The 20,278-nt window shown below is 40.1% G+C and overlaps 3 protein-coding genes across 5 annotated transcripts; 1 reads left to right on the top strand and 2 right to left on the bottom strand.

Moving 5' to 3' along the window:
* Positions 1-60: 60 nt before the first annotated feature.
* Positions 61-5,157, bottom strand: hsh2d (hematopoietic SH2 domain containing). Of its 3 annotated transcripts, XM_089000820.1 has the most exons (7): positions 5,119-5,157; positions 4,694-4,824; positions 3,791-3,880; positions 3,325-3,490; positions 1,364-1,492; positions 1,183-1,284; positions 61-1,016 (listed from the first exon to the last, which is right to left on the bottom strand). In XM_089000820.1, exons 2-7 carry the CDS (start codon positions 4,810-4,812, stop codon positions 972-974), a joined length of 651 nt encoding a protein of 216 aa, XP_088856946.1. In that variant the 5' UTR covers positions 4,813-4,824; positions 5,119-5,157; the 3' UTR covers positions 61-971. The 3 variants fall into 3 exon arrangements, with proteins under 3 accessions (XP_088856946.1, XP_088856943.1, XP_088856945.1); XM_089000817.1 differs by having other exon boundaries at positions 61-1,284; positions 5,119-5,156; XM_089000819.1 differs by having other exon boundaries at positions 61-1,284; positions 4,992-5,130.
* Positions 5,158-6,547: 1,390 nt separating this feature from the next.
* rab8a (RAB8A, member RAS oncogene family) lies at positions 6,548-17,997 on the bottom strand. The gene is made up of 8 exons (XM_089000868.1): positions 17,822-17,997; positions 17,389-17,449; positions 12,843-12,903; positions 9,920-9,997; positions 9,610-9,699; positions 8,529-8,594; positions 8,404-8,454; positions 6,548-8,312 (listed from the first exon to the last, which is right to left on the bottom strand). The coding sequence occupies exons 1-8, from the start codon at positions 17,943-17,945 to the stop codon at positions 8,223-8,225; spliced, it is 621 nt and encodes a 206-aa protein (XP_088856994.1). The 5' UTR covers positions 17,946-17,997; the 3' UTR covers positions 6,548-8,222.
* A 679-nt stretch (positions 17,998-18,676) lies between these two features.
* Positions 18,677-20,178, top strand: LOC148895619 (small ribosomal subunit protein eS27-like). The gene is made up of 5 exons (XM_089001064.1): positions 18,677-18,685; positions 18,749-18,860; positions 19,780-19,814; positions 19,983-20,061; positions 20,150-20,178. The coding sequence occupies exons 1-5, from the start codon at positions 18,677-18,679 to the stop codon at positions 20,176-20,178; spliced, it is 264 nt and encodes an 87-aa protein (XP_088857190.1).
* Positions 20,179-20,278: the final 100 nt, after the last annotated feature.

Genomic DNA, 20,278 nt, shown 5'->3' with positions numbered 1-20,278 from the left:
AATTTCTGTTCAATAAACAAATAACCTACTGTCCAATAAATATGTGAAGTCAAGTCAAGATGAAATCATGACTGGATTTTTATTGTTTTGAGTCTAAATACATAGTTGCCAAGGATCATTCCAGGCCTGTGACGGAAGGAGCCAAAGAAATTTCAAATGTGGAAATTCATGGCAATGATCACAAAGATGAGAACAAATAAATAGCAATATGTCCACTTTACCTACATGAATCTCTTCCACCGTTCACTTGAACATTCCCAGAAATCAAAATTGTTTGGAACAGGGAACGCTATTTCTAATATATGTCATTTGTATTAAACAGAGAAGCAGATATTTTGAAATAGGTCATTGTTGTCGTATTTTATTGTGACAAATAAAATAATATATACAGTAATCCAATACGGTGTTGAATATTACTTAAAGCATGATGACCGTGGGCACGTCATTCTTCCTGACAACAAAGTTCTGAGTTCAAATTTCAGGTTACACGACATCCAAAAAAAATATTTGTGTTTGCATTACTAAATTGTCCATTTGTGTTGTTTGTGTTTATAGGTGATCAGCAGCTTGATCTCAAATCAGGTGCAAGCACAGTACTTTTTACTTTAAAAAAGTGTCACATCATTATAAGACACTGAAAATATTATGCAAACTTTGATCATTAAAAATCCTAGATTCGATTGGAGGGAAGCAAAATAATTATATACATAGTTTACATGTATATCACATAACATTTAAATACATTCCTAAATAAACAATTTAAAACAAAAAGCTCTGAAATAATAAATGTAAACACAGTGAACATAAATTGACTAAACCATTGATTTCATGGACCGCTAGAGGAAGCCAATATGCCACAGACAATGACAAAAACATTTGCTCGTGCGGAAATTGATGCATGGATGGATTGAGCATTTCACATTAATGGGGTTTTGCCGCTCTCATGGGGTGATCTCCAATCCGGTAAACCATCATGTTGGTGTCTTTTGTTCTTCATGCTTCTTTTGTTTGGTAACCTGGTGCAAAAGGCGGAGGTGGTAAGTACTCTTGCGGTAGGTTCTCACCCTCGTCGTCATAAGCGGAGAGCACATCGTCTAACAGCTGCACCCAGGACATCTCCTGCATCTCCACAGTTTTAGTATTCGTCTCATTGTGGTGGTCAACGCTGGGAGCGGGGGTCACCTCCTTGTTGGAGGGTGTGAGCACATTCTCAGAAGGAGTCTCGGGAGGTTTCACGGGCACAGTGATGTCAGTGATGTATCGCTTCCTGGTCTTTGGAACAGGCTTTGCAATAGGAAAAAAGAAAAAAAGAGAAATGTAATGATTTGAAGCATAACCGAATTAATGGTCAAATGATTCTAACCATGGCTGGGTGTGGCGGGATGCAAGACTCATCACGATTGGGATATTCTTGTTGCTCTTTCGATATCACATGACTTTTGCTGGACTGCACAGAATTGTTGTCGCTGTATTTTTTCCATACATTCGCTGCCTAAAATCAATGCAGAAGAATAAATCAACATAAGCTCCAACACTGAATAAAAAGTATTATACCAAACAATTTCTCAGGTTCATCTAAATCTGCCTCATAACATGTCAGATTCAAACTTCAGAATGAAAGTTTTGGTTCAGATATCAATTTTTGGGTCTCTGGGGTGAAATTATGAAATTAAATCACTAGTGACTGTTGTACGTCTTTGTGTGCCCTGCGATTGGTTGGCGTGCCCAAAGACAGCTGAGATAGGCTCCAGCACCACCCGCAACCCTAATGAGGAATAAGCGGTACGAAAAATGGATGGATGGATGAAATCTTTTTTCATCAATCGATTTAAAAAGAATTTCATGTGGGTGAGCTGCCCGACACTTTCCCCTCAATTTTGTGTGTGGATTTAGGGATAATTTATATAATGGCGGCTTAAAGGACAACCGACGTCTCCGGACAAGTTGTGTCCATAATTTGTAAAATGGCTTCAAATGACTTCTACTGAGCGTATTTTAATAAGATTCCACCGCATATAGCTATATTTTACGTTTTAAGACTCGCGCTGAACATTCCAGAAGTCTTGTTTTTGAGTTGGTGACGAGTCCGTACGTGACATCACGAAAGGAACGCCCCACACTGAAAAAAGACACATTGTAGCAGTCCTTCCATCACGTCAATATATTTTGCTGTACATGTTTGGTCTGAGAACCGTGTTGCACCCAAAAGCCGCCAGAAGAGGGCATCCAAACTCCATATAAGGAATTTATCAGCGTGTGGAAGCGGAGGTGGCCACTGCAGGTCGCCATTTTGTGCCTCTTTTTTTTGGGTGAGAGATTTTCCCCCAATGTTGCCTCAAAATGGCACGTATAATTCTTTAATCGATTGCAAACATGTATGCTTTCCTCTTCAGAACTATTTGAATCATATTCATAATTGGATGTGTAACAAGAAAGCATATTCTCCGAATCTGAAGCCATTGTTTGGATTCTCCAGCAATGCATGACGTCTTGGCGTGATGTCACAAACTGGGGACGGGACTTTCTGAAAATGCCCAATTCGCAGCTCAATTTTTTGCAGATTTTGGACACTTTAAGTCATTTTTTTTGCATTTGACTAAAAATATCATACTGCGTGTTTTGGGTATTTTAGATGCTATAAAACGTTTTTCTGATGTCAGTTAGGAAACAAAAAAGTGACGTCGGTTGTCCTTTAAGCGAACCTTGCTAACATTGATTAGTGCACAATTATATTGCTTAAAATCCGCAGGAGAGCCATTTAGAGTGGGTTGGAAGAACCACAAATTGATTTCAGCTGTTCTAATAGGCTATTCTTGTTTTTTTCCTCTATTTTGTTTTTGCCACATGAAAAAAAGACCAAAATTTAATTATTTGAAGCATAACCGAATTAACTGTCAAATGATAGCATTATGTTGCCAGCAGTGTTGTGTTAGCGCACCAAAATAAAATCTCCCAGACATGTGGGGAAATATTTTAAGGGGCAAAGAAATTAATGTTTTCTGGCCTAAATTGCAAGTGGTATGTTTGGCACAAACATAATATTTCTGGTTACCAAAAGAACACAATAGGTACAGTGAAAGACTGACGTGGAAGAATCAAGGGTTGATGCTGTTTTGAACACTTCCAACGTGAGCAAAAAACCTTCACGCTTGAACTCGAAAGCAGAAAATGTCAACAAAAGATGTATCCTGTGACCATGACAGTTTTGAAAGGCGCTTATAAATGAAATGTATTATTATTATTATTATTATTATTATTATTATTATTATTATTATTATTATTATTATTATTATTAAAAGCCCACCAGAACTACAGAATGCTCACCTGTCCACAAGCGAAAGTCAGGATCTCGTTGTAGACAGCGATGGGGACCTTTTGGTGGAAGTCCACCAGATGTTGTAAACTCGGATGCCGCTTTCCCTCACCCAAAATGGCGCAAGAGCCGTCCTCCTTGGCATCAATCATGAAATGTCTGAAGCAACCCTTGGCACTGAAGTGGTCAGGGAAGAGAAAGAGTGTCAGACTTTTTGCGACTGCGTTCCAAATACCGGTTTTGAGTAAATGTGAAATTGGTCATGAAAATTTCAGCTCATGGATAAAGCGATGGCCCAATGAGACACAGACATCAATAATTGGGGTTGCCAATGCGATATTTAGTGACGTTTTAGACACGCTCAGACATTTGCTCACATTCTAGGAACATTATGACCTATCAAAATAATGAAGGATATTCCCCTCAAAGAAAGCGATTTTGGTAAACATGTTTTTTTTTTTTCTCTCAAAAACTCACCGATATGATAGCGTGTAGCCAACTCTGCTCTCGCTGACTCTGATAAGGAAGTAGCCTGGAGGCTTGGACATGAGAAGATCTTCGGCAGCCCTGCACTCAAACACAAAGATGAGCTTCATTAATATAAAAAGTCATCCACTGTGTGTCAGTGGTTCGCAAAATGAGGTTCTTGACCACATGGGGCTAAATATTCACGATCCTGGTCATTGAGTTTTAAGTACTATGCCACAAATAGCGTTCACATCGTAATTAATAACATTCAATTGGTGTTAGGATGATACTATTATGATTAAGAGTGTAGCGCTCCACTGGAAGAGATGAATATTCGGCAAATGGAACTTAGGACAACAACCGTCTACCGGTCAGACAAGAAAGGTTTGATGAATACTGATTGCAATCATCTATCCAGACATGAGTAATGATGGTTTCGTTTTTGACACATCATTGTGGAACAGGATCGGTTTGAATTTTACTGCCAAAGCCTAAAATATGATGAGATTGTGTTTGTGTGTGTTTCTTTAATAAGATCCAAGACAAGAGTTTTGACTTTTTTGTACTATCCACATTCACAAGAACAAAATATTCACATGAATGCTGGTGTTTTCGTGCAGTCGGTTGTGGACACCCTGAACAATCGTAGGGCAGAAACATTCACAATGACACTTGTGTCTAAGAACAATTATAAATATAGAATTTTCAAGGATGTGGAAGGAAACCCAAATACTGTACCCAAAAAAAAATACCCAGGCATGGGAAGAATATCCAAATTTGACACAGGAATCTTGGAGTCCGGAATCTAACCCTGGACCCGTGCACTGTGAGGCACACGTGCTAACCAGTTTCCATTATGCCACCCAGCTTTCAGGTCTGTTTCTGTTTTGGCCAGTATGAGCGGTGACTTACTTCCTGCTAATTCTCCAATAGAACCATTCAGGAACAACTCCATTTTGGATCCAAGTAGGTTGGGAGGCCCCAAACCAGGTATTATTCTGCTGTTGCGACAGCGGACGGGACTCGGTCATATCGGAAAAGGCCTAGTGAATCCGTGGAGAAATCAGAGTGAAACAAACTTCGAAATCCTTTTTCCTTTGCCACAAAGTGAGTGAAAAAAAACTGTTCTCTCAACAAGCGTGTTGTGCAGTGTCATTGCTCACACAAAATATGCAATTCTACAAAAACAATAATATATGGCTATACTTACATACAGCTGGAAAGCAAAATCAACTTTGTCATCCACATTATTCAAATAATTTTACTCCACAAATTACACATTCAATTTAATTGGATATATTTGGAAATCTGTTCAAACCAAATAAAACAACCCTTACCCTCACTGTTAAAGCCTTTGGTCTGGAAAATACAGCACGACTCACACACCTGAACAAACCAGTCCTAGTGGGGAGGCGGGGCACAAATGAATTGTGCGGAACAATGAGGTGATACTCAAGATTGCCATGTCTGGAAAAAAATAATCAAGTCTGTCATCTTTAACAACAAAAGGTAAAAGAAACAACCGTGAGACAAATGCAAATTTACTTGGTCGGATTTTGTATGGTTTCAAAGTTAGTTCATCTAACTGGATGTGACCTGCTAGATCCAAAAAAAAGTGTCAATTTTTGATTTCTTCTTTTTTTTCCAAAGTTGGCAGAAAATCTTAACCGAAATTGCAATTTTACTTGACTGCAACAAGGTTTACAGGTTTTTCTTTTCGCCAAATACTTTGATAACAGTTGCGTAATTTATTTTTCAAGGCAATTAGATTACGGCCTCTGAGTGTTGTGTCAATTCAATCTCCTCAGTAGCACTGACTGATGTAATTTAATTTTATAATTTGCAATGGGATATTTTCTTTACACAACATCAGTACATCCTAATTTAATAATCATAATTTCCATTCAAGAAGTATTTTATTAAAATTATTTAATGTTTTGGCAATGTTATCGGATAAATAATGGTTGCTAAATCTTGGTGTCTATAAATGAGTACTGTGGGGTATGATTAGTATAAATTTTCAAGATTGAGGGAACAATTTCATCAGTTTCATCAATTTCCGTTGTTCATCAAAAGACCTGTAATGAGAGGATAGGAAATTACCATATTTTCCAGACTATAAGGTGCACCTTCAATAAATTAAATATTTAAAACTTTATATACTGTATAAAGCACACTGGATTATAAGGGGAATGGTAAGGTTTTGGGAAAAAACTGAAGGCTTTTAGGTGTGCGGAAAATACAGTAACATACTTCAAACGATAACCGGGAGAGAAAAAAAAACACCCAAATTAAAAATTTTACATATATATTTTTTTTAATGGTGTATCATGTGATGATTTAACACATACACAAACATGCAATATTTTATTTTTCTTTCTTGGTTGGATATCATCTTTAAATTCATCCGCAATGGTTGCTTTGCAGTCGTTTGTATTAATTTGTTTACGTGGATACTGCTGCCGTGACAATTTTCCCTGAAGCGATGACTCCTCTAATTAATTGCATGTTATCTTGCATCTCTGATGAAAAACTGTGCTGTCATTTTTTTCCCCACAGGAACAAGAACACGGTTACGAAATGGTTGCAGTACCTAATTGCCTTTCAATGAATTTGGGCGGAGGCATCTGCTCAGCTGGATGCAACTCATTTCAAAGGCATGCGTCGTCAACCGCAATTCCCTGCCGACTTAGAAAACAAAATGCGAGCGCAATGTGAAGGCGGACGAGAGTTAAAACAATACAACCACAACTGAAACACACGCAATACTTTCAATCCCATCTTTTAATAAATCATGAAAGTACACATACAGTATCTACATGGGTGTAGACAAATCAGATTTATGAAACTACAGTACAATCGTTGCAGGTCTTATGTACAATTTCTGAATGATGTCAGGACTTCCTCACGTAATGATTTTTTTTTGGGAAAGAAAATATTTTATAACTTCCCAAATTGAACTTTAGAACCAGTTTAGAATCAGGCAAATTTGAGATTTAAATCCACAGGTCGAGAATCACCGAGGTCATTGCAAGGAAAGTTCAACAATTTTCTATATTCTTACATACGATATGAATTTGGAATGACAGCAAGACAATAGAAATAGCAAATATACTCTGCGCGTTTCTCAAATAAAGCTCTTTTGAGGTTTATGTGCACCCGGAATGCATAGTTCAGATGGCTGTGCTGAGAAATAACAAGGATATATCCACATTAAACATCCACAATGATGGAAACATTTCCAATTCACTAAAAGGAAAATGCGGACAACACTGGCCATCTTCATTTTCATACAACGCATGTCAGTGCTCGGGTGTTTTTTTTTTTTTTTTTTTTTTTTGTGCATGAACAGGTACAGTCAACAAATGTGAAGACACGACAGATCGGGAAAAGGGTATTTTTGTGTCTGTTGTACACGAAGAACGGAGGGAGGGAAAGTGCATGACTGATTGATACTAACAAAAAAGGGCACTTTGTCATTTTGGTGCTATGTTCTACATTTTTTTTCCTCCACTCCATAAATACTGTTACAGCACAACCCCTGATCCAAGGCCCTCAAAACAGTCGTGTACTGTATATAATCCCCCATTGGAAACGGGTAACTGGAAAAAGTAGAAATGAATTCAAAAAAAAGTTTTAATTGACATTGTGATCCCCCTCCTCTCTTACTTTGTGCTGGTATGACACCATTTCCTCTTGGTGGGTGAATTGATTCTGAGAAAGTGCATACATAGACCTGGCAGCCATTTTGGTGCCATAAGGATCAACTTTGTCAATGACTAAAGCCCGACTGGCCTCAAATAACATCACACTGCATACACAAGTGCTGACAAAAAAACTAGTCTCAGTTTGGTTGGTGGGAGTGGACAGGATGTAAATATAACTGCCTCGTGCTTATATGATGAGGAAGACTGTTTCATAGGGTGAGGGGGACTAATAGTGGTGCCTTGACTCTCAAATACAGTTTCAATTTTTGAAATAGAACGAAGTATCTACTTGGTGCCTTCTCTGAATATGAGGAATGTAGAGTGCAGTTAGTCTCCAAAATAAGAAAACTCAACTTGAGTATACAAAAAAATGTCTGGCTGTTCAAAAAAAGCTTGAAAAAAGTGTGATTTTTTTTTGATGGGGTGGGGGCACGCGAGGGGGGTTCTTAAAAGTGAATAAAATCTATGTAGGTAGCAGTCGTAGAAAAAATAATGGCCTCGGCATGCGTGTAACAGGCCACCGTAGTTCAATTCACACGAGTCACGGGAAGACTGGTTTGTTTTCACGCCCCCCCCGGGTGGAGAAGACAGCTGAGTGAAAAGGAAGACGGGTTAAGACGTTTTAAAGGAGAGATCCGAGTCGGCTCTGTCCAGTTCTGTCCAGTGGAGGGAGGGAGATGGGGAGTCGGGGGGGCAAAATTTAAGGCGATCGACGGTGGATGCCAACCGGCGGCTCACAGGAGCGAGCAGCGGAAGAAGCTGCTCTTCTTGGGCTGCTCTGTGATCTTCACTCCTTGATTGCTGCCTTGGGGGTTGTTACCCTCCTGGAAGGCATCACGAACAGCAAGCACTCAACAACATCGACCTAAAAGCTATTATTCATATATTTTTTAAATCATTATTATGTCCGCTCACCAGCTTCTTGTCCATCTTGGCTTTGATATCTCGGGCGAGGGATAAGAAGGCCTGCACATGAGCGGTTCAACATCAATGAAAGCAGCACTTGGGTCAATGTAAGAAATTGTGACGTTTGAACATACGTTCTCCACGTTGATGTTGGCCTTCGCGCTGGTCTCCATGAACTTGATGCCATACTCCAGGGCCAGCTAAACAGCAACATAGTCAGACAAGAATGGATTTAGCTAATCTTGTGCGACTATCGTGTACATTTTAGATTCATTTTTGAGACATATTTTACATCATTTGAAGAAATTCACTGGGTCACTGCTTTTGTGCCCAGGCCGACGTAAAAGCTTGGCCAAAACAAACATGCCAAACAAACCTCTGAAGATGGAGGACACTGATTGACTGTGGCGACCCCTTGAAGGGAAAAGCCGAAAGGAAAAGAAGAAGACTGCCTTTGTGCCCAGGCCAAACAACAAAAGTATGCCCGTGGCACCATCTAGTGGGAGCTAGGTGCCAAGATACTATGTTGAAGTGTGTTAAGGAGTTTCAGTTGGGCGATTTTGGGAGCATTGAGGTGCTCAGCAGACTATGTGGATGAGGCAAGGAGTTTTATTTAGACAAAAGCAGTGCTTTGTCAATATTACTGAACCTGTAGGCAATTGCTAACCTTCAGGGAATACAGAAAGTACATCATGAAAAAAAAAAATCACAATTGTTTATGTAAATTTGTTGAGGTGCTAACTTGATGCAATGTCTAGTTCAATCTACTATTTTATTATTTATCATTTTACTATGGTTTTATTGTTGTATGCTTTGTTTTTTATTGTAAAGTGTCCTTGGGTGTTTTGAAAGGCGCTTGAAATTAAATGTATTATTATTATTATCTTAGGCTAAATTATGACAAATAAAATCATCCTACAACAGTGGTTCTTAACCTGGGTTATATCGAACCCTAGAGGTTCGGGGAGTCGGTCTCAGGGGTTCGGTGGATCTTCCGCCACAGAGGTCCACCCCTGTGTCTAGACTTCAGTTAGTAGGCACAGTCATCGGAAGAAGGATTCGCTGAATGAAACAGGTGATATGAAACAGGTAGGGTTCGGTGCCTCCAACAAGATTAAGAACCACTGTCCTACAATTTTAACTTCTTCAGTAAAACTTCTCTTTCCCGGCATTTTAATGTATGAATGCCTCTTAGCTCAGAAATGTCACCCGAACCTTTTCTCCTCTTTCTTTAGAGACCTGTCGCTTGTCATTGACGTCGCATTTGTTGCCGAGGACCATTCTCTCCACATCTGCAGAGGCGTGCTGGTGAAGGAGAATCACGTTGTCAATATTTGAAATAGGCAATGCAAAGACTTAGTTCCTCTCCTGATGTGGCGGTGTAATTTAAATGTGGACTTCCATCAAGCATAAAATTAAAATATAAAAAAAAATCAACTGAATCCGTTGATCTGCTGTTTTGTCAGACTGAATAATCTCAGTCCAACATTGAGCTGTTTTTTTTCTGGACTATTGTCACATTTACCTCTTCTATGTTTCGTATCCAGTTCTTGATGTTGTCAAAGGACTTCTCGTTGGTGATGTCGTATACTAGCATGATGCCCTGGAGCGTTCGGATGAGACCAAAAGTGAGTGAGTAAAAGAGACATTCAGTATGTGCCGAGACAGAAAGTAAAAATTCTGCAGTACCTGGGAAAACTGGTGAGGAAAATAATAAATATCCTTTAGTTTCAAACACAGACGAAGAAATAAATACCCTAAATCTAAGGCTCGAGTTTAAAAGTCTTTCGATTTTCTTCGGCTTGTGTGTTTTGTGGTGTTGCCGCCAAAAAAGGGCAGAGAACAGGACAAGGAACTTTATATGTCAAAGCAACAGTGGACCGTCCACAACAAAGTTGTGAAGAGACTTGCCTCCTGGGCCAACATCTTGCATGCCCTTTAATAATAATAATACTTTTCATTTATAAGCACCTATCAATGTTCAATGCACATTTTTTGGTTTGTTTTTAACTTTTATTGCTCAGGAATAAACTTCTTATTACACTTGTAAAATATTTTTAAAAGTTGAAAAAAAAGAAATAAAAAAGATGTTTGAAACCGATTACTAAAATTACAAAAATACGATGTTATTATTGGCCAACAGCCCAATAGCTCACCAGCGGAAACAAGACATTCCTAAGTTTTGTTAGCGTGACCTGGTTGAGTGAAAGGATTTTGTCTCGTGCTGGAAATACCACAGCTGGATTCACTCTGGGTTGATCACGCTCAAGACAGTTGAGATGATCGTGGACTTCAGGAAACATCCATCACCACAGCTACCCCTCACACTATCCAACTGCCGTGTGTCAACCGTTGAGACCTTCAAGTTCCTGGGAATCACAGTCTCCCAGGACATGAAGTGGGAGGTCAACACCAACTCTATTCTGAAAAAGGCCCAACAGAGAATGTACTTCCTGAGGCTGCTAAAGAAGCATGGCCTGCCACAGGAGGTGCTGCAACATTTCTACACGGCTGTCATCGAATCCATCATGTGTTCTTCCATCACCATTTGGTTCGGGGCCGCCACAAAAATGGACAAAATCCGACTTCAACGGACAGTTAGGACGGCGGAAAAAAATCATTGGCACCGCCCTACCCACTCTCGAGGACTTGCACACTGCAAGAATCCGAACAAGGGCGCGGAAAATCCTACTGGACCCTCCGCACCCTGCCCACCACCTTTTCCAGCTACTCCCCTCAGGCAGGCGCTACCGATCCATGCGCACCAAATCCAGCAGACATTTAAACAGCTTCTTCCCCCAAGCCATTAACTCTTTGAACTCTTCAACAGTAGCCAAAATGGAACTGTATAGTGCCACTGAGCAGTTTTTTTTGACGACGATACTAGTGCAGCGTGATCTACCGGAAACAAATTCCTTGTGTGTTCTACATACTTGGCAATAAAGATGATTCTGATTCTGATTCTGATCTGTACTCTTTTCTAAAATGTATGTTCTCTCTGATTTCTGCCCATAGTGGGTGAATTTATATTCTTGCAATTCCTTCTGTGTGTATTATTTTCTAATTATATAGTCGTACTGTAATGTGAAAATCTCAATGTCATGAGCATCTAGCCCAGGGGTGCTCATTACGTCGATCGCGATCTACTGGTCGATCGCGGAGGTAGTACTGGTCGATCGCAGCGTGACAGTAGAAAAAAACATTTGTCAGCCTATCAAACGTCCCGTCACTTGATTGACATACAGGGCAACCATTCAGAACTGAACTTTTACCTTTAGGTCGCCGTGCATGTGTAAACAACGGTGCTATACGGCACAAAATTTACAAGCTCGTCAGCGAATTACCTCAGATTTTAAGCCCTTGCTAAAACATATGGTGATTAAAATGAGTGAGAAAGCGGGTCCAAATACCGTTCCACCATGAATGATGAACATTTGGAAATGTGATTGAGGCTGGCTGTCAGCAGCTACTGTCCGGACTATGCATCCCTGGCTGATTCAATTCAGTGCAAGTCATCAAAGTAAACTCAGGTAATTACAAAAAAATCCATCCATACATTTTCCGTACCGCTTATTCCTCATTAGGGTCGCGGGGGTTGCTGGAGCCTATCTCAGCTGTCTTCGGGCACAAGGCGGGGGACACCCTGAATTGGTTGCCAGCCAATCGCAGGGCACACAAAGACAAACAACAGTCACTCTCACACTCACACCTAGGGACAATTTGGAGTGGTCAATCTGCCTGCCATGCATGTTTTTGGAGTGTGAGAGGAAACCGGAGGACCCGGAGAAAACCCATGCGGGTCCGGGGAGAACATGCAAACTCCACACAGGGAGGCCGGACCGGGACGCGAACCAGTGACCTCTGCACTGTGAAGCCGTTGTGCTAACCACTGAACTACCAGGCCGCCCATTACAAAAAAATGTTAATCGTTATTTATTATGTTATGTATATGTAGTTATTATGTGTGTTGTGCAATATTGGCTTATTCAGTTATGCAAGGTACATCCACATACATTGTACATACAAAGAATCCTTAAAACATTTGAAAATTATGTTTTGCATTTTTGTCGTGGGTAGATCATTTTGACTTGGTAGTTTTTATAAGTAGCTCGTATGCTGAAAAAGTGTGAGCACCCCTGATCTAGCCAATATAAACTTTCATTATATTAGCAATGATGAGGAAATATATATATATATATATACACACACACACACACACACACGCACACAGTAAAGTCTCGTTATATCGATATCGGATATATCGATAGTCCCGGTTATATCAATACTATTTCTATGCACGCACAGGGAAAATTACATGCAAACAGGGTCGGATATATCGATAGTCCCGGTTATATCGATATTTTTTCGGACTCCCTTGAATATCGATATAACGAGACTTTACTGTATATATATAAAATAAAGTCATAGTAGTATGTTGATCATCCTACCATGGCTCCTCTGTAGTAGGCTGTTGTGATGGTCCTGAATCTCTCCTGGCCTGCTGTATCCCTGCACGGGAACAAGGACAAGCGACACCATTTTTTTGTTTCCTAACTGACATCAGAAAAACGTTTTATAGCATCTAAAATACCCAAAACATGCAGATTGATAGTTTTAGTCAAATGAAAAACACCAATAAAAATGACTTAAAGATTCCCAAAACTACTTCAAAATGACCTCACAAAGTTTCAGTTTCAGAAGGTCTTGCCCCCTTGTTCGTGACGTCACGCCAAGACGTCTTGCCTTGCTCGAGAATCAAAACAATGGCTTCAGATTCGGAGAAGATGCGTTCTTGTTACTCATCCAGTTATGAATATGATTCAAATAGTTCTGAAGAGGAAAGCATAAATGTTTGCAATCGATTAAAGAAGTCCTTCCGTGTCATTTTGATGCGTCTGGAATGTAGCGTCCCAGAAAATGCACAAGACGGCGCCCATGCTCCGTTGGAAATGGGCTGATTTGTCTGCTGGGAATTTGTGCCAGCTAGTATCAAATAGTAGTCTTGGTGCAACACACAACGATTCACCATTGCGTTATTTATGCGTTTTCCTTCTAATTTCGGCATCAACACGGATCAACACGAAGTTTTCAGACCAAACAAAGTACCCAAATTGCATCGCTTTCTCGGTCAGTGACGATACCTACCGTGACGTCACGGTAGGTATCGTCACCAACTCAAAAACAAGACTTTAATATTCAGCGCGAGTCTTAAAACATAAAATATAGCTATATGCGGTGGAATCTTTGTAAAATACGCTCAGAAGTCATTTGAAGTGATTTTACAAATTATGGACACAACTTGTCTGTAGGTGTCGGTTGTGCTTTAAGCTTCAGAAAGCAGTCCACGATCAGCATTACCAGCATCATATCTTGAAGATGGAACTCTTTTTTTAAAAAAAAGTGTGGTTTGAAAACTGAGAATGTCATGTCTTTTTTTATGAAGCCATCACTTCATGGTGAAGAAAACAAAACAATGGAGGGAAAGGCCTTTAAAAGAATTTCTTTTCACCGTTTATTTTTAACCCCCACTCTCAAAAAATAAAACAAATTTTAATATGGGGCAGCCCGGTGGTCCACTAGTTAGCGCATCTAAAACTGGTTTGGGATGACATTCCAATAGGACCTAAGCACATGAACTCCCCCGCACCCTCACAAAAAAATAAATACAAAATAATTGTATTTTCTTTTTTACACACAGTACTAATTAAATTCAAATTCAATTTATTTTTATGACCAAATATAGGAATTAAAAAAAAAAAAATCAACCAGGTCTAAGGAATATGTCCAACTGATGAATGTTTCAGTGCATTTTACAAAACTCTCTGCTCATATTAAAAATAAGCCATAATGCCTACTGTAATTTGGGCAACGTGTATAAAAGTGAACTATTCCATTTTCCGGCCACAAGCGATTGTCGATTTAGATTTTTTTTTTCCCGGGGGTATCCAAACAATGGCAATTCATTTATGGCGGCTTGCAGCAAAGACGAAACAACATTTGACACGGCCTGTGTCATTTGCCTTCACTGTACTTTGGTACTTCCCTTCTCCACTGAGTGGCAAAGCAGGAACAACAAAGGAGGTTTGTTCTCATCACACACTGACTTGTTTTCAACCAATTAGTCATCATTATTTCCTTTCCTCTTCCTTTCATAACTTTGCTGCCGTGAAATGTTAATTTATCAACTGCGAGACGAATAAAGGTACATCCAATCCAATCATTATTTGGGGGAACTCCAAAGTCTTGACAAATCCATGCTTTATTACCTCACCATTTACCAGATACCCCAGTTTAAAGGACAACCGACGTCACTTTTTTGTTTTTTAACTGACACCAGAAAAACGTTTTATAGCATCTAAAATACCCAAAACATGCAGTATATGTTTAGGCAAATGCAAAACACCAATAAAAATGAGTGTCCAAAATCTCAAAAAAATTGAGCTGCGAATTGGGCATTTTCAGAAAGTCCCGCCCCCATTTCATGACATCACGCCAAGACGTCTTGCATTGCTTGTGAATCAAAACAATGGCTTCAGATTCGGAGAATATGCTTTCTTGTTACACATCCAGTTATGAATATGTTTCAAATACACTGTAGTTCTGAAGATTAAAGCATACATGTTTACAATCATTAAAGAATTATATGTGCCATTTTGAGGCAACATTGGGGGAACATCTCCCAAAAAAAAGGGAGCTAATGGCCAGCTCCGTCTCTTATATGGCGCTTGGCTGCCCTCTTTTGGCGGCTTTTGTTTAATGCAGTTCGGCGCAGGATCGTATATATCGATAGTCCCGGTTATATCGATATTTTTTCGGACTTCCTTGAATATCGATACAACGAGACTTTACTGTGTATATATATATATATATATATATATATATATATATATATATATATATATATATATATATTTCATATTTTCCAACAAAGCAGAACCAAAGCTCTAACAAGAAGCTTTTGCGTATCGCAGATTATGTAAAACAGAATAAGCGAAGTGAAAATTTCCATAATAAGATTCTTCTTAAACAGACAGGCTTCGACTGGCGACTGCTTTCTTGTTACACATCCAGTTGTGAATATGATTCAAATACTTCTGATGAGCAAAGCATACATGTTTGCAATCGATTAAAGAATTTATTTGAGCCATTTTGAGGCAAACGGGCTTGGGGGAATGTCTCACCCAAAAAGAGGCAGAAAAATGGCGACCAGCTCCAGTGAGGAATGAATCAGCCCGTTTCCACAAGCTGATACATTCCTTCCATGGAGTTTGGCTCCCTCTGCTGGCGGCTTTTGGGTGTAAGACATGTTTTGAAAAAAAAAACAGTACAGCAAAATACATTGACGTGATGGAAAGATGCTACAATGCGTCTTTTTTACGGTGAGGAGGCGGTCCTTTTCTGACATCACGTACGGACTGGTCACCAACTCAAAAACAAGACTTCCTGAATGTTCAGCGCGAGTCTTAAAACGTAAAATATAGCTATATGCGGTGGAATCTTATTAAAATACGCCCAGTAGAAGTCATTTGAAGCCATTTTACAAATTATGGACACAACTTGTCCGGAGACGTCGGTTGTCCTTTAAATTGAACTGCAAACCACTGTTTAAACTTTACTTATGAATCTTTCACAAAAGTATTTTAACCGGTATGGACACCAAATGTGTTAATTAGCATTCATACTACCTACTTTTTTATTACAAGACTGTCGCTTTACTTTTTTGAAAGCTACATAAAACTAAATTGACTCATTCACGCACACGCACACGCGCGCGCACACACACACACACACACACACACACACACACACACACACACACACACACACACACACACACACACACACACACACACACACACACACACACACGCACACACGCACACACGCACACACGCACACACGCATACACACACGCATACACACACGCGCACACACAAGTGTAAACAAGTACGTACACACCAAGCTTCCACAAAGTAAGTCGCTTACTGTGTAGACAGACAAAAGTTGAGCAATTTGGAAATCCGGTTCAGATTAGAAACAGGTAAAATGTGCCTGTTGAGGACACACAGACATTTGTTTGGTACAACAATACTGTGCAGACACAAATATTAGCTTGTTATCTGCATTTGAGTTGACCCAAAGTTTACATGTGACAACAGCATTGATAATAGACCTGTTTCATGGGCTAACTAATTATTTAACCTAATTGTGACATTGAAGTTAAGTGCACCCTCGACTGACACATGGCGTGGGGAGGAGCACCAAGCTAGTCAGACATGGCACTTTTTGAACTAACAGACATCAATCTCCTATAAACGTATTGTGTATGTGTGTTTCATAGAGGTGATTCTTCATTTAGCTTCAAAGTCAAGCCACACTGATGAGTGTCGGGTGGACCCGCGCAACGTGCACACTTCTTCATTGGACTCAGCGAGTTCTCTGGTTCAAGTCGGTAGACAAAGCACCAAAACGGGAAACCGGACATATAAAATGCAAACAACTTTGGGAGAATCAAAATTGTAGTCCCGGTTGCAATTGTTTTAAGACTTGACGCCCTCATTTTGACATATAAACCAACTCATATGTTTGCAAAGACTTCCGTACAGTTCTAAGCTTTTCTATGACTCTTCCAGTCTACTTTGTAACTGGGTTGCGATATGTGGACACTGACACTAAATTGAGTGTGTCCTTCCCCTCTGAGAGCCTTTCAATGAGAAGTTATTCAAAATTACCATTGAATAAACACATAAAGTGTCCTTTGTAAAATTATTTGCCAACGCATTATTACAAAACTCACTTTTAAATTACTTACTTTTCTACTTTAAGGATTTGTTTAGACTACCTGTACATGCAGTGGATATGTATGTACACAAGAAATGAAATCAAGATAACTTAAAGCGCATCATTGATATTGCTCAAGTCAAACCACTCCGGATGCTGAATGGCTGAGCTTGCAGTCCTAGCATGTGATAGGCAGTGTGTGACATATCTTACCATATCTGTAGCTTGATCTTCTTCCCGTCTAATTCTATTGTTCTGATCTTGAAGTCAATACCTAAAAAAGTACAGTTGGATGATATAGTGGTCAGAATTGGCATATGTTGTGGATTTGATAGATGATTTGCGTAGAACTTCCGCTCTGTATGGTTGAGCACTCAGCTGGTTGCGAGAAAAATGATACAGCTAGCCGTTAGCTTAGCCAGTCGGCAGGAAATTGTTTCGTGGAGAATACTTTAATGTCACGTTTGCGAAGAGGAACAATGCGTGACTTTGACATTCCAGGGTCTTCTCTGTGTTGAGTTCACGTTGAGAGACAAAATTAAGTCCCTTCAAGCGAGCTGCTTCCTGGCTTCAAAAACTTAGCAACAAATTAGCATTGAGGGATGGGCAGCTCCTCGGCCACACCAACAGTTTGACACGTACTCACCTATGGTGGAGATGAACGTGGAGTTGAAGGCGTCCTCTGAAAATCGGAACAGGACACACGTTTTCCCCACCCCGGAGTCACCGATTAAAAGTAGTTTGAACAAGTAGTCGTAAGTCTTCGCCATGTTATTAGCTAGAGCTTTACCGCTGCGGATATCCCGCCTCTACTGACGTCACCCGCAATCAGCAGGCTGCCTATTGGCTTGACCAACTGTCTATTATCAGTGCCGTCGTGGCTCCGGAAATCCGGGTTGGGTGTGTTGGTTTTATGGTAAAGCCAATCCACAAACTCGGTGACAGGAAGTTGCGGCGCGGCGCAGTCCAGTACAGTACAGGACAGGACAGGACAGGACAGGGCAGGGCAGTGCAGTCCAGTGTAGTGCAGTACAGTACAGTGGAGTGCAGTTGAGTACAGTACAATACAGCACAATACAAAACAATACAGTACAATACAAAACATGTTTACACATAGTTATGCAGATACATGTACTTTTTATACTTTTTGAAAATAGTACAAATGATTTGTTACGGTGCTTCAGTTTATACATAATACTTGGAGTCAGCAATTTTCAAGATTTTATTTTACTAACAATTTTTTCCCTTTACATCCAATATTTCTATACGGCTGTCATTGAATCCATCCCAACAATTAACTCTCTAAACAGTAACCCAAATAAAACTGTATAGTGCCTCTTTTGCAATTTTTTAATGATACTAGTGCAGCGTGTTCTACCGGAGACAAATTCTTTGTGTGTTCTATATTGAAAGAAGCAAGCAGAATTACTGCTTCAAATGCTCACTGAAATGTAACTCACAAGATTTTAAGAAAGCCTAGTGTGACTTTTTTTTGCGACACATGAGGAGAGTTTACAGAGAGTAAGAAAAGAAGATCAATAATTCCCATTCATGTATTGAATGTGTGTTTCAGAGAGTAAGAGTTGAGGACCTGATATACCCTTCCTTGGCTGAAGAGAAGAGGCATAAGAAGAAGCGTTTGGTGCAGACACCGAATGGCTACTTCATGGATGTCAAATGCATGGGTAAGGGTGGACCATTTAAAGGACAACCGACGTCTCCGGACAAGGTGTGTCCATACTTTGTAAAATGGCTTCAAATGACTTCTACTGAGCGTATTTTACAAATATTCCACCGCATATAGCTATATTTTACGTTTTAAGACTCACACTGAATATTCAGGAAGTCTTGTTTTTGAGTTGGTGACAAGTCTGTACGTGACGTTACTGAAGGAACGCCCCTGACCGAAAAAAAGACACATTGTAGCAGTCCATCCATCACGTCAAAGTATTTTGCTGTATACTTGTTTGGTCTGAAAACCTCATGTTGCACCAAAAAGCCGCCAGAAGAGGGCGACCAAGCTCCATGGAAGGAATTAATCAGCCTGTGAAAACGGGCTGATTAATTCCTTACAGGAGCTTGGATGCCATTTTCTGCCTCTTTTTGGGTGATACATTTCCCCCGAATATTGCCTCAAAATGGCACGGAATAAATTCTTTAATCGATTGCAAACATGTATGCTTTCCTCTTCAGAAGTATTTGAATCATATTCAAAATTGGATGTGTAACAAGAAAGCATCTCCAGCAATGCAAGACGTCTTGGCGTGATGTCACAAACTGGGGGCGGGAGTTTCTGAAAATGCCCAATTCGCAGCTCAATTTTTTGGCAGATTTTGGACACTTTAAGTCATTTTTATTGGCGTTTTGCATTTGATTAAAAATATCATACTGCGTGTTTTGGGTATTTCAGATGCTATAAAACGTTTTTCTGATGTCAGGTAGGAAACAAAAAAGTGATGTCGGTTGTCCTTTAAGACAGGTTGAGACTTAAAAACCCCATTACGTATTTCATTTCACATTTGACAGGTGGGAAGGGACTCCAGAAATCACTTTTTATATGAACAATCAAAAAGTGAAATTTTCCACATCTCCTTTCATTTCCAGGCTGCTACAAGATCACGACCATCTACACTACAGCCATGCTCAGACAGGTCAAAGGGGAAAAGGAACTGCAGTCACACAAAGTCTCACCTGCGGCACAGCGGCACAGGAATGCGAACCAGCGAAAACGATGTCGCCGGGCGCTGTTGCACACGAACATGCAAGCATGAATGATGGAGAAGACACAAGTGACTTCGTAGGAAAACGAAGATTTTAATTTGCGCTGCGCTGGCTGCTCAATAATCCTCTGCAGGCCCCGTGGAGGCAAATGCAAACTAACTACGGGTGAGATCTATTCAAAATCTGGTCAGTTTCTTCTTCCAAACAGTTTGCATGGGATGAAGTTTTTAGAGAATGTCTCTTGGCCATCCAGGATGCGCCTTCAGGAGGAAATATCACTGAGCAGGAAATGTGGCAGCACACACCCTGACTGGCAGGATCACGGATGAACTCGAGCGTGTCAACGGCAATGGATGTGCTGGTCTGACAACTTCAGCCTACA

Source organism: Hippocampus bargibanti, linkage group LG07 (genome assembly GCF_051943395.1).
Source record: "Hippocampus bargibanti isolate YZ-2025 linkage group LG07, ASM5194339v1, whole genome shotgun sequence".
Classification (NCBI taxonomy): domain Eukaryota; kingdom Metazoa; phylum Chordata; class Actinopteri; order Syngnathiformes; family Syngnathidae; genus Hippocampus; species Hippocampus bargibanti.
The sequence above is the reverse complement of the archived record's forward strand: the minus strand, read 5'-3'. Positions and strand labels throughout refer to the sequence as shown.

What these genes read in the sequence shown, in the direction of transcription:
- hsh2d (XM_089000817.1), bottom strand. Translation starts at nt 4,812, where the DNA reads ATGACCGAGTCCCGTCCGCTGTCGCAACAGCAGAATAATACCTGGTTT. An exon ending in GGCTACACGCTATCATATCG is followed by an intron (nt 3,491 to 3,790) that starts GTGAGTTTTTGA and finishes TGACCACTTCAG; the next exon opens with TGCCAAGGGTTGCTTCAGAC. An exon ending in TGACTTTCGCTTGTGGACAG is followed by an intron (nt 1,493 to 3,324) that starts GTGAGCATTCTG and finishes CATTGATTTTAG; the next exon opens with GCAGCGAATGTATGGAAAAA.
- rab8a (XM_089000868.1), bottom strand. Translation starts at nt 17,945, where the DNA reads ATGGCGAAGACTTACGACTACTTGTTCAAACTACTTTTAATCGGTGAC. An exon ending in GGATACGAAACATAGAAGAG is followed by an intron (nt 9,700 to 9,919) that starts GTAAATGTGACA and finishes CTCCTTCACCAG; the next exon opens with CACGCCTCTGCAGATGTGGA. An exon ending in CTAAAGAAAGAGGAGAAAAG is followed by an intron (nt 8,595 to 9,609) that starts GTTCGGGTGACA and finishes GTTGCTGTTTAG; the next exon opens with CTGGCCCTGGAGTATGGCAT.
- LOC148895619 (XM_089001064.1), top strand. An exon ending in CATGGATGTCAAATGCATGG is followed by an intron (nt 18,861 to 19,779) that starts GTAAGGGTGGAC and finishes TTTCATTTCCAG; the next exon opens with GCTGCTACAAGATCACGACC. An exon ending in CAAATGCAAACTAACTACGG is followed by an intron (nt 20,062 to 20,149) that starts GTGAGATCTATT and finishes TTGGCCATCCAG; the next exon opens with GATGCGCCTTCAGGAGGAAA.